At 38.6% G+C, this 14,044-nt stretch overlaps 2 protein-coding genes across 2 annotated transcripts; one reads left to right on the top strand and one right to left on the bottom strand.

The window, feature by feature from the left end:
- The first annotated feature begins 7,179 nt into the window (after nucleotides 1–7,179).
- LOC127789622 (glyoxylate/hydroxypyruvate/pyruvate reductase 2KGR-like) lies at nucleotides 7,180–12,668 on the top strand. The gene is made up of 2 exons (XM_052318558.1): nucleotides 7,180–7,758; nucleotides 11,978–12,668. The coding sequence occupies exons 1-2, from the start codon at nucleotides 7,333–7,335 to the stop codon at nucleotides 12,494–12,496; spliced, it is 945 nt and encodes a 314-aa protein (XP_052174518.1). The 5' UTR covers nucleotides 7,180–7,332; the 3' UTR covers nucleotides 12,497–12,668.
- LOC127789623 (uncharacterized) lies at nucleotides 12,599–13,247 on the bottom strand. Its single transcript, XM_052318559.1, has 2 exons — nucleotides 13,047–13,247; nucleotides 12,599–12,909 (listed from the first exon to the last, which is right to left on the bottom strand). Exons 1-2 carry the CDS (start codon nucleotides 13,236–13,238, stop codon nucleotides 12,754–12,756), a joined length of 348 nt encoding a protein of 115 aa, XP_052174519.1. The 5' UTR covers nucleotides 13,239–13,247; the 3' UTR covers nucleotides 12,599–12,753.
- Nucleotides 13,248–14,044: the final 797 nt, after the last annotated feature.

Here is a 14,044-nt window from a genome sequence, read left to right as displayed (position 1 = left end):
CACTTCCTAACTTATGCTCTGATACCAAAATTGTAAGGGCCCACCCTCGAATATTCCCGCTAGCATAGGATATTCGAAAGGAGGTCATCACAGAGATGATATAGAACAAACCATAATAAAATAACTTAATTCATTACTAGCAGCAGAAACTAAATTAAGGTTCAGTTACACTTCCAATATCTCATAAGTTTGGGGCTCGAAGGCCATACAAAATAATTAAGAGGCTCTAATGTTAACTAACAAAACAAAAAAAAATCATTTCATCTCAAACCTCACCAAAACGCTAAACATGATCTTCAAGTTAGGACGCGTCCCCGTACACCACTATCCTTAGGCCTTAGTCCCACTAGATTCGCCCCCAATAATAGCCTTCCCTTTACCTGGAATGGCAAAGAAGATCAAGTGAGCCACAAGGCTCAGCAAGTTCTAGGACAATAAACAAGAACCAAGAATAAGGTGACACCAAAAGAGAGTAATCCAGAACTCAACAGTTGTATACAAGTTTCACAATTTAAGACTTGATCAATTCCAAGTTAAATGTATCATACCACCATGTACCAGTATGCAAATGTGCATATAAATTTAATATCAGTACCCAATCTCATAGGCTCGCAAGCCATCAACAACATATGCCAAGTGCATCAAGAGAGTAAAAACTCACATTCAATATGGAGCCAACCTGCCGGGCTATGGCCACCTCGTCCCGCACCAGGTGCTCTAGGATACCCTTCTCTCCGCGCAAAATAATAGGTGCGCAAAATTTAATAACAATAGTGTATATATCATATTTTGACATGCCATTTATGAAATGACGCAAGGTTACCAATCTTGATGCCATGCTCTCAAATGCATAAATAAGTATCCTCATAGTTTAATATTACGTATTGATGATGAGTACATTTTCACGAATAGTCTCAAATTTGTGATTCGAGTTCCCATGCAACTAAAAGAACCACATCAAGCACATTGGCTCTATTGATCTTTACACACATTTAATTTATTGCCCATAACTAATGACTAAAAATATAAGGAAAGTTTTGATATGAATTCTCATAAGTTTGTCATATTCAAAATTATTTAATAGATAAGTTATGCCCATGAAAAAAAATACAATGGTGCGTACATATGTATACATAAACATATGTATATATTTATATTATTTTATTTGGGTGAACTTTAATTCTTTACAAAGGGTGCTTTACAGTGGGTGCTTTAACATGTATATATATATATATATATTATTTTGGGTGCCTTGTGTTCAAGGTGGGTTTACATATTTGATAGCATGTAGAGATATTAAACAAAACATAGGCTAAATAGGTGCTAAACGTGCATATGCAATATATATATATATATATATTGGGTGACTTCAATTTACTGGGTTATCGGGGGCGTGGGTGCTAAGCACATATATATATATATATATATTTAGGTGTCTTTAATTTTACAGAGGGTGTTAACATGTGTAAGCCTTTATATAGGTATATTATTTGAGTGCCTCAAGCCCTAAGCATAAGTAAACATTACACTAATTAAATAGGCAAGCGTATATGTATATATATGGTACCTGCAAGTAAGCATATAGACATATATAAAAGTGGACGGAAACTGAGAGGGGTGGGTTTGCTCGATGAACCAGGGCAGCTAACGTGGGCGCGAATTTATGCATATAAAAATGGTTTTGCTCGGCTGGAACAGAAGATTCAAATAAGCTAAAAGTGCATATATATATATATATAAAACAAGTGGGTCACTCGGTTGGCAACAAACAATTGCTCAAGAAGAGATAAAATATACAGGGATTACAAAATGTGAATGAGAAGGCAAAAAGAACTTGCCTGAAGTTGATTGAGCCTTCTCCTTGCTGAGCTTCAATTGATAGCACAAGGAGGAGAAGAGGAAGGAGATGAAACCGAAATAAAGGGAGAAGAAAGACGCTGAGGTGATGAGGAAAAAAAAAATGGAACAGTAGAAAAAGAAGAAGATGATTTGCACTGTAATTAAAAGATTTTCACACAGAAAACGGACCACGTACAAGTTGCACGCCAACTTCAACAAAATTATTATAATGCCCTTCTTCTCATATTATAGGCAGAAATATCTAGGGGCTTTATTGGCAAATGCTAATTTATTTTTTTTTCTTTATTATTATTATTATTATTATTATTATTATTATTATTATTATTATTATATATATTTATAACACCACCAATTTCAACATATACCCCATATATATATATATATATATATCAAGCCCACTAGGCTTAATTTTTCACCCAGGTCAACCCATGACCTCGCTAACTAATTAATTGCGACCCATTACATCGTTTCTAATTTTTTTAAAATTTGACCCATACATTTACTTTCACAATCATATGAACCATAAAATAAAATTATACAATTCAAGAATTATTTCTATGCCATCAAAACAGTTATCACTAAGTATTAAAGTACTTAGATCCATATTTAAGTGCCATTAATTGAAATTAGGTAATAAAACACCTAGACCTATTTTGTGGTCGTTACATCTCATCCTTTGCTAAACAAGCATCAATCAACCCAAGGACTCTAATAAGTTAACAGTAAATTGGGAAAGACCTTGTTGAGTTAGGGAAACACTCAGTCGGGGGCCATATTGCTTGGAAGATATGGGAGGAAGACTTGTTAAGCACACCTAGAATGTTCAGAACCTTGGAAAATTCTATTAGTAAAAGAAGAAGGGGGTCACCCTACTCCCGATGTATTATTACCTCAATAAAAGTACATTTTATTGACCACCCATTGGCTTGTTAATTAATATAGGGTGAGAGAGTCAGGAACCGCCCCAAATAAATGAAGGAATCGAGAACCACCTGAATTGCCATGAAGTCCGGGGATAACCCTGGATGATAAAAAAAAAGGCCACTTCTACTTGGGCACATTAGGGAGGATAATTAGTTTGGCTAAACCAACCCCTACCTAAATGCTAAAATATTGATAATCAACCTAAACCCTTCACCTTTGTTAAGCACCAAGGTAAGAGGATGAAATACCAAGAGGCTCACATAGAGGCCTGATGGAAAACCCGTCTATGGCCGTGCAAGTTAAATTAAAAATTTTATACACATTAGATATGCATAACGGAATATATACATACATGCCATATACATGGCTTGAGTATTTAAGTAACACTCACACTTATCGTACGAATATAAATATGTACACACATACCTGCGGTCTGATGTAAATAGGTACATAAACAATTTTTGTACTAAAACCAATCCATTTCATGATGTGGTGGTCCTAGTTAGTCCACACCTAGTACGTTATCCGGTACCGTTTCAGCTTCCCCTTCCTAAGCTAGACACAAGGGTTGTCGTATCATCCGTACCCAGATCTCAAATTTATCCCCGCGTGACTCATGCATATTAATTTCTAGATGCCATATAATTTACAGAAGCAAAAGAAGACAACAGCGTGAAATAGTCTACACTACTTCTTCAATTTATTATGCCCAAAACTAGCCACCGCCAATACCCCAACCTTTCCCAATTTCATGCCACCTGACACTCAATAATGGCTACTGGGTCACACCGAAAGTTGACTCTTTCCTTGGAAAAGTTGACTTTTGCCACCTCAAAAGTCGACTTCCACTACTGGAAAGTCGACTCTCCAGGCCAACAAGTTTACATTTGACTCGCCAATTCCTAAGACGCTTTAGGCACAAGATACCTCTTGAAGTTGTGCTCCTAGGAAGTCCTTCACCTCCGGAAGGGTCGTGGCATCTATTGACTTCGTAAGTAGTTCAACATTATGATCCTGGACACCATGGAGCTACTCCTCTATGCTGCATTTCCCGATCCTCGGCTTCAAGCTCAAGAACCCTACTTGATCTTAGCTTGATCTCTTTATCTTTAAGCTCCATAACTTTCTCCTACTCTTCCAAGAAAATGGCGAGCTCGAGAGTCCTCTTACTAGTGTGCGCCAACCGATTAGATAGCTTAAAGATGAGGGTTATTCCCTACAAACAAGTCAAGTATTTCCATCTAAGCTAAAAGAACTTGTTAAAAAAAATCAGAGAGAAAAATGACTATGGATGCAATCAAAGAAAGCCTTATCCCAACTTGGAAGGTATGCTCATACACAATAATTAAGATAACTTAAAAGGGTGTTTTGTGGGTCTTCAATTCCCTCACAACAAGATACCAATAACCTTTTTAGGGAAGGTGATATTTCTTCACTACTCTAATTTCAACTTCAATAACAACCAAGTGGACATGGTAAGGTTTTTGGGAAGAAAAAATAGTTTGAATCTCTCATCAAGCTTAGGAGTCTAGGCACCAAGTTTAATGGAGCAAAATGACACTTCCCTTCCAAGTCCAACACCCTTGGTCTCCTCAAAGACAAGTTAAAAACTCAAAGGAGGAGTTAGACCAAGTACTCAAACTACTTGAGCTAGAGTTGGACTCAGATAAAGACATAATAAATATTGCGCAAGGAAAAAACCTAAAAATAGAGAAAAATGGGTTAAGGCAGATCCATCTCAATCAAGGTATGACTAAGTAGCAAGATGGGCTAGTGGATTGAGTAGGTAAGATGGCAGGCTGAGAAGTGAGGCTAGCTAAGGATAATTAAGCCAAGCAAATCGAGTAGATTGATTAGCAACAATGATAGTAAACCAAGAAGCAGCTGCTTGGCATTAGATTGAGTAAATCAGGTAAAAGGTAACTAAGTAATAGTAGACTGATAGAGATTGAGCAGCAAGATCTAGCCATAGGCAAACCAAACAATAGAAGCAACGATGATTGAGCAAGCCGAACCAAGCAAGATTAGGTGGCTCGATGTAAAATTGAGCAGCCCCATAAACTCGATAAAAACCAAGCATAAAGAAAGAACAATAAATGAAATAAAGGTAAAGACTAGGAAGAAAAGGAAGACACTAACCTAGTTGAAGAAACCTCTAGACCCTTGATGACTAAGCCTTCTAAGGTAGTATTTGTTAAAATGAGGGAGATAAGGTTGTATCAAAATAAGATTGTAATGCTTTATGAACCAAAATATGGAATGATCAAGATAAAGATGGGAAGCATTCTAAAATTTTTATCAGACTGTTTGTTAAGTTTTTTGGAATGCATTGGGGACATATGAGTCAATTTTTTCTTATCTATAAGGTCCAAGATAAATTTATTTAAAAGGATAAGAGATAAATTTTTATGAATAATCTCAGATAAGAAATCATGTGACTTCTTTTCCAAGGATTACTAAATAAATTTAACAAATATACTAAAAAACACTTTTGTTTAGAATGCTTTCCATATTTCAATTTTTTCAACCCATTTATTTGTTAAAAAAAGCTACCTAAGAGGAAAAGAAAACAAGTGAAGAACTCAATGGCAAGACATGACCTTTTATAGGCCAAGAAAGATAATTGCGTAACTCGCTTGCCATTTAAATGAGTGTATTATTATACTAAAAATATACAATGAAAAGGCATGATTTATCAAAGAATGATCTCTTAAATGTTAATTGCACAGTCATGGGAAAGAGAAATAGCCACCATAACACCAAGTGGCCAAAAAAGGGCAATTTCGTTACTCATCAAATTGAACAAATTGCTTAGCTTGAGGAGTAGAGGGCAAATGATGGGGACATTCAAAGTAGGAGAAAGTACTAACCTACCCCCCCCTTTCCTCCATGAAAAAAAAATAAAAATAAAAAATCAACCAATGTCATCATGTCATATGTCACTATCAATAAGCAATAGGGAAACGACATGGCCTTTCATACAGATAACACCTATCCTCCCTCTTGCCTAGATTTAAAGAATAAGTTTACAAAATCTAACTCTCAAATCCTAATTTTAGAGAACCTAACTCCTATCAGCAAGGCTGGAGATATTCGAGCTTGAAAACCTTAGAGATGACTATCTCTATCTAATTCAACGAGTACACCAACTCTATTCAATTCGAAGGATTCTCCACCAAATATAAGCCTGTTTAGTCTAACGAGTTCACTAAGTCTATCCGATTTAAATGATTCTCCGTCAACTCTATGTCCATCAAATTCGATGAATTCTCCAACTCTAGATAACTAGAACAAGTATATTATATATAATTTTAGATATCTGACTCACTTCATCTCTAAAAAATTCGAGTCTAGTATTATCTCTATCTGACTTGATGGATTCATATCCTAACTATGAGTATCCTGACCCATCTCACTTATATAAAAACAGGGAACGCCCATAGCTAAACCATGAAACTCAAGTATTTATATGCATCTATTACTTATTTATTATAGTAACTTGAGCATCAAAAACTATACTAAGAGAACCAACACTACATTTTCTTGTAAATGCTCTAATCAAGGAGAGTTATGGTGATTGATCCCAACTACCACCACCATCATCATCATACATACATACATACATATATATATATATTAAACTAATAAATACATAAAATTTAAACATAAATCTCATATTACTCAACTAAAATAAATAAATATTCATATTAAATATCTAACATCATAAAGATATATCTTAAAGTACTAAAAGCATATCCATTTTTAATATCATCATCTCTAAAATCATTTTATTTTTCAGCATTATCATTGAATGCAAGCATTTCCTCTTATTCTTATTCTTGATTTTCTTTATCTTATTTCTCCTTGGCCTCAATCAATTCATCATTTTCATCTCCAACATCCTTTATTTTTCTATCAATTCTCAAGTTCTTTGAACATTCATAAATTATGAATGTGTTAGAAGATAGATGAGTATTCTGATTTTTTAGATTTTGCTAAATTTCAATTGGATAAGAATTGATCAGTTCACTTTTGGTTTATCAATTCATTTCCAATTCTTCCCAATTTTCAATTCTCTAACAAATTTGAATCAATTAATTTAGAATTATATCAAATCACACTATTTGAACCATATATCATGTAATTTTAACAAGAATAATGCTAGAAGTCATGATTAATGACATGATCATCAGTTATGTGACGTCTCCTCATTGGAGGAGGTTAAACAGACCATATATCATTATCTCATTTGTTTAGTACTTTTTTTTAATAAAAATACGATATATAACTAATAACACTATCATTAATTATAACTCTTAATATTATCCTCCTAACAACTATAGACAAAAATAACTGCTACAGGGCGGGGAAATCTGCTGCACCTAAATAGGCCGCCCCATTTACGGCCCACGGGCCAGGAAGAGTCGGCCCGGGGGGGGGGCGGCACCCGGTGGCCGTGCTGCCCCCACGCTTTCACCAAGATTTTCCCCTGAATAAACTTCGGCTCTGTTTGGTGGCTGAGAAACTGGAAGAGAAGAGGCGGGAAAAATGGAGGGCGTTGGTGTACTGATGACTTGTCCAATGTCGTCGTACCTCGAGACAGAGCTCGACAAGCGATTCAGGCTCTTGAGACTCTGGGAAGCTTCTTCCTCCAAGGAGCAGTTCCTTGGGGAGAATTCCAATTCAATACGAGCGGTGGTCGGAAACACCACAATTGGGGCTGACTCCGAGTTGATCGATTCCCTGCCGCGTTTGGAAATCGTGTCGACTTACAGCGTGGGGTTGGATAAGATCGATTTGGCCAAGTGTCAGGAGAGAGGCATTAGGGTTACCAACACCCCCGATGTGCTCACGGACGACGTCGCCGATGTAGCAATTGGTCTTGCATTGACGACCTTGAGGAAGATTAGTGCATCTGATCGGTTTGTGAGAAGTGGCTCGTGGAAAAATCGCGATTTCCAGTTGACTTCGAAGGTTTCTTCTCTCTCTCTCTCTCTCTCTCTTTCTCTCTCTCTCTCTCATGTTGCTATATGCTTTCTTGGAATTGGTTTTCATGATTGATTGGTTTATGCTCATGACTAAAATATATATCATGATCTCAATTTGTTGAAGGCTTTTTTACTAGAAATCCCTAGTGTTGTTGTCGGATTACAATAATGAATTTATAGTATGGGAGACTGTCTCAAGGTGATATACGAGTGACCTCTCGGATGGCGGATGACCCTCTTGTGATGAGTGCCCTGCTGAGAAAGAAACCAGTTAGGGCCCGGGTGAGTGTCCCCCATGCAGACCTTTTGATGTTTAACTCAGTCTCTAAAGAATAGTGTGCTTGAGAGCGATATGAGAGTTCAAGTGCCTTAGTGAGCGTACTTAAATGAGGGGGAGGATCCCTCTATTTATAGTGATGGAGAAGATCGACAGGTGGCGTGTGACCCACTATTCTCGACGAGCATCTCAGAGGTAGTTTTGACCGGGTCTCACAAGGTTCACGACCTCCCAAGAGGGTCTCTTGCATGGCTTGGAGAGAGGCTCCCAAGTTTAGGTGGCCCACAAGGGTCTCTCGAGTGTCTTTGAGGGAAGTGAGTGACTCGTGGATCCCTCGGGAGCGTCTCTGAATGATGCCTCAAGGGAGGCTCCCAAGGGGTCACTCGGCCATGTTTAGCTTGGTGGCACGGGTGTCTTTTGCATGACTCATGGCCCCTCAGCCCTTATCGCATGGTTGCAAGTCTTAGTGTGGTCGGATGACTTGGTGCCCCCGCTTGGGGGTCTCTCAGCATGGTGTGGTTAAGGGGTCTCCCGACATAGGGGTCTCTCAGTGTATGGCTCGCATGATGGCCTTGCACGAGCTTCATTAGAGTTGGAAAATGGGCGAGTCGGGCCAAGCCGGCCCGCCTCCCACTTGGCCTACTCATTTCGTGGGTTGGGTCGAATTTGGCCCGCGAGGGAGACGGGTCAGGCTGGGTTGAGCAATGGAAAATGGGGGCCCGGTACGACCCTATGGCCCTTAATAAACGGGCCAAGGCAGGCCGGGCCAGGCCATTTTGGTGGACCACCCCCATTTTTGGTGGGCCGAGCCAAGCCGGGCCATTTTGGTGGTTCGGGTCGTGGGCCACAAAGCACTGGCCCGACACAGCCCGTTTGCTATAGTATCAGGTAGAGATGGGCAATGGGCAGTGGGTAAGCCAGGTCAGCTCGGCCCGCCTCCCGCTTGGCCCACCCATTTGGTGGCCAGACCAAATTTAGCCCACGAGGAAGACGGGACGGGCCGGGTTGGGCCAGGCCAGGCTGAGGTAATGAATATTGGGGCCCGGCACGGCTCTGTGGCCCTTAATAAATGAGCCAAGCGGGCCGGGCCATGGGCCAACTGGGTAGGGCTGGCCCGTGGGCTTGGCTGTCTGGGCCCGCCCATGGGCCATTTATTTATAATTTTTAAACATAATTTTTATGTTTATAAAATTTTTATAATTTTTTAAAATATGTATAATTTTTATGTTTGTATAATTTTAATTAATATATTTAAAATATGTTTAAATATATAAATATATTTAAACATATTTTTTAAACATATGTTTAAATATTTAATAAACATAATTTTTTAAATATTTTTTTATTTTTTGGTGAGCCGTGCCATTTTGATGGGCCATTTGGCGGGCCGACCCACGGGCCATTTTGGTGGACCGGGCCAAACTACAGGCCAGATATCCCTGGCCCAGCACGGCCCGCATTTTGCTAGGCTGAGCCGGCTTGTCTGCTACAGTAGCGGGCCGGACCATGGGCCGCCCGGCCTTTTGCCAACTCTAGGCTTCATCATGGCCTTAGCTACTCGGCCGTGTTGCTTTAGGCTTTCGCTTTTTGCTCGTTTGTTACCTAGGTGAGGGGTGCATGAACGAGAGACCCTCACTCAGTCATGCACCCACGAGGGGTCTCTTGGCATGGCCTTAAGTTCGCCGCACCCGGCCATACCTCTTGGCCTATGTGCTGGTCAACTCGCTTGTGCTTGATGTGCGATAGGGGGCCCGCGGGTGGCACGAACTTGGCCGCATGATCCTACGGCTGTGTGCGCTTATTGCGCGCGCAGGGGTGGCAGCGGCGGCTATGGTCAAGTGACCCTCACTCGGCCTTGTCTCCCCCTTGCTGCTTGGCCACTTCTCCTTCAGCTCTTCGTCCCACTTTGACTAATTTTGGCCTAGTCATGTCGGGGGCTTATTTTGTTGGTCATAACACCTAGTTTTTTGGGGAGTATACCTAAGTTGGTAGAATAAGTTACAAAGAAGGATAGCAAGGAGGACAAGAGGACAATGGAAGGGATGGAGAAAGAAATCTGAATTCTCAGTCTAACTAATATCAATCAAACCGAAACTATTTCTCTAATTATACTGTTCTTTCTACAAGAAAATATATAATCCTACTAGTAACTAAAGAAACTAAAACTTAGAGCAGCAAAAAAGAAACCGAAACTTCAAAACAACAGACCTAGCACAAGTTCTTTGCTTTTACACCTAAAGTAACTCCTAATTTGTGGATAGAAAGTGTCAGCCTGAAATGTAGAAGGAAGTGTTTCATTTATCTAGTTGCATAGTTGTTTGCTTTTGCCTTCTAGGTGATAGAAATTAATCTTTACCTATGTGCAATTTGGGACCAACAATATGTTATGCATCAATGGCACTTGTGATCAATCTCATGGGCATGACACAAGTTACATGGAGAATTTTGTATTTCATACCAGTGCTTATTAGTGGAGGGCGAGCCTTGATAGCAATAGTAAGGTTGCTTCATCATGCTCTGAAGGTCATGAGTTTTAGCTATGAAAACAACACACTAGGGATACCCTTTTTCCTTTGCTTGTTAGAGACTATGTTACTTGGTTATCAACTCTGTATATCCCCTTCATGCTAAAAGTCCAATCATGGGAACCTAAAATTGATAGAAATAAATTAACCAAAACATCAAAAATGAGAGTGAGAAGTTAAGAATAAACATAATAGTCAAATGAAGCCTACTCTGTTTATGTTAATGCCTGATGGTCCTTTCATCCCATTTCGATTTTTATTAACTTTATGAATGTAAATCTCAGAATAACCTATCTAGTCTTGAGGATGATGCATTTTATGCTACTTAAAAAAATGATGGATTTTATTTTGAGGATTAAGTAACTCCATCTTAGTTAAGGTTTGTCAATATTCTAATTTGGAGTCTTTAGCTGTTGCTGTAGACTTCTACACTTGGTTTGATGGATATGACAAAACCAAAAGCCTGTAGTAGAAAGGGGTAAGTGTCTTTATCAAATTGCCTAGATATTTTGGTATTCCACTATGTGGGACGCTGTAATCTAATTGTCTTTATTAGAGTGCCAAAATAAGAGGCTGCAACTCTGCTGACTGGAAGCATTCATGAGATACAGAATTGGCATATTTATCACAATGTCCAAATCACCCAAAAAAAAATAATAATAATAATTAATAGTGACGATAAACAAAAATGGGTCCTCACCGAAAGAAATCCAAAGAAAAAAGGACAATTTGAAGCTAGAATAGACTCTCCTCTGCATTAAAAGAACTTTCCTTCCACACCAAATGCACCACATCAAGCCCATAGGAGTATCGCCCTAGCTCCCCTGTCCCCTCCTCTTTGTCAAGGAAGAAGAACATGAGAAAACTCTGACCAGCCCGATTCAGAATCTTAATACAGGATATATATATATATATATACATACACCTTTAAATACCCCTGCCTCATTCCACTACCTCAACCTATCCCCCCACCCATCCTTCTCCCACGGTGTCAATTGCTTTGTAGATCTTGAGATCCTGCTGAAAATTCATTTCAATTCTTGCTATTACTTTCTTTGCATTGTCATTTTCTATTACTTGATATTTAGGTATAGAAAATATATTCTTACATTACTGGTATTATATTTTACAAAATATTTGCCGTCCGGGACGGACCAGTAATAAATGATCAATAGGAAAAGATACTCTGATCCATCCTGTTGGTGGGCATTAGCAGCACTATTCAGTAATCCTACCAGTAATTAAGTTGGACATGATTAAGAAAATGATCCATGGGATAAAAAATTCCACTTGATTAATGCTTATTAACAGCTATATTTTTGGCATAGACGGATACTTTGTGTCCTGATCACTGGAAGAACAATGATATTAAACCCTGTTTTTCTGTTTTTGTTTTTTTCCAGTTCAGTGGTAAATCAATTGGTATTGTCGGATTGGGTAGGATTGGCACAGCCATTGCAAAGAGAGCCGAGGCATTTGGCTGCTCCATCTCTTACCACTCCAGAACTGAGAAACCCCAGTCCAACTACAGATATTGCTCCAACATTATTGACTTGGCTGCCAACGCCCAAGTTCTTATTGTTGCGTGTTCACTTACAGAAGAAACCCACCATATTATAAATCGACAAGTCATCGATGCATTGGGCCCAGAGGGCGTTCTAATCAACATTGGCCGAGGCCATCACGTGGACGAACCCGAACTCGTGGCCGCGCTGCTCGAGGGCCGGCTGGGCGGCGTGGGGCTCGACGTGTTCGAGAATGAGCCGGAGGTACCTGGACAGCTGTTGGAGCTCGACAACGTTGTTCTTCTGCCCCACGTTGGAAGTGACTCGGTTGAAACCAGCCAGGCTATGGCTGACCTTGTTATCAGGAACTTGGAGTCATACTTTTGTAACAATCCACTCTTCACTCCGGTAGTTTGATCTTCATTTCTTGGATATTTATTTATTTATCTAGTACCCGTTCAAGTTCATATAACAACATATATATACATATCATCAGACACTAGAATAGGAGACAGACACTGCGGTAATACAATGTATTTGGATATTTTATCTTTCTAATTCATCTGCTGTAATCAATATTAATGAGGAATAGGACCAAAATAGACTAGAGAGGAGCAGCATGATCATGAACAGAGCGTAGATACAGAATAAGACTTGGGGGTGGTGTTGAAGAATTAGCTAGATGGAAGTCCCCCTTTGGCTTTGAAGATGAGAAAAGTGAGAGCCTGAAGGGTGAAGTAGATGAAGGTTCCTTGAGTATGAGTGAAGAAACACCCGAAATTGAAGCCAACCACACATTGCCATCCGCTCCCATGTCTCTCGTCAAAATCCTGTCGATATCAGTTACAATACAAAATTAATTAAATTAATGAAGCAATATTTAATCCAATAAATATGAATGAATGAATGAATTGAATTGAGCTGAGTTGAGCACAGAAGATATGGGGTTAGTAGGTAAGGTAGGTACCTTCTTAATGTGGGCAGCAATTGAGATGCAATCAAGAACATCATAGAGATCCAGAGCTTGAGAAGCTGCGGCCATGGCCTGCATCTGCATCTTCACCGGCATGTCTGAGTCCTCTACCACCGCTTTGCCTTCCAACATCTCTCTCTCTCTCTCTCTCTCTCTCTCTCTCAATGTGAAGGAATGAAACACCATTGACTATTTTAAGCTTTATTCTTAGACATCTGATTCTCTCTCTTAATCAAAACTGGATAATGATGCCTAGGAATCTCGTCTCGGATGGACACACTGAGCCAGCCCCTAAAGATATTTACAAAAAATCGTCACTCCATATCAATATATATATATATATATATATATTAAAATAATCTTTAACTATAAAGTATTACTATTAATCTCATCCATCTATTGCATAACTATTTTTAAGTTGTAATATGACTCCCTTTCAGTAATTAATTATTTAAAAGTGAGAGTTTAATGGATTCCAGTTTCTTAAAATAATCTCTTAATAAGGCTCTTTGGGACCATCTGATTATGTTCCCTCTCCATTTCACCTTCAGCTAAAAGTTAAAAAAAAAAATTATTTTTTTAATTTGTGAGTAAAGGGTTAAACTAATTGGTAAGTATTCATGCTCTACCCACCTCACCCATGAGACTACATTAAATGTGACTAATTTGACATTATTATTCATGTAAATGTTACAAAGCTCATTACGGTAAATATTTGTTAATAGATCATCAATGACAATATTATTGATCCGTTCGCTATTAAATTTAATTTAAACATGATAGATGATTATTCAATTTCACGTAAAACATAATATTTAAACTTGAAAACTTCAACCCTTATTTAAATTTGGCGACACTTACTTTATTTCTAAATGATTTTCTTGTTACCTTTTCGATTGGGTTGATTAAATTTTTTTAGGGTAGGTGATTTTTGTTTTTTCTTTTTACTTCTTTTATTATTAATATGGAAATGATATTGTATAGATTTTTTT

This window comes from Diospyros lotus, chromosome 14, assembly GCF_014633365.1.
Source record: "Diospyros lotus cultivar Yz01 chromosome 14, ASM1463336v1, whole genome shotgun sequence".
In the NCBI taxonomy this organism is placed as follows: Eukaryota; Viridiplantae; Streptophyta; class Magnoliopsida; order Ericales; family Ebenaceae; genus Diospyros; species Diospyros lotus.
This window is presented reverse-complemented; position numbering and strand designations above follow the sequence as displayed.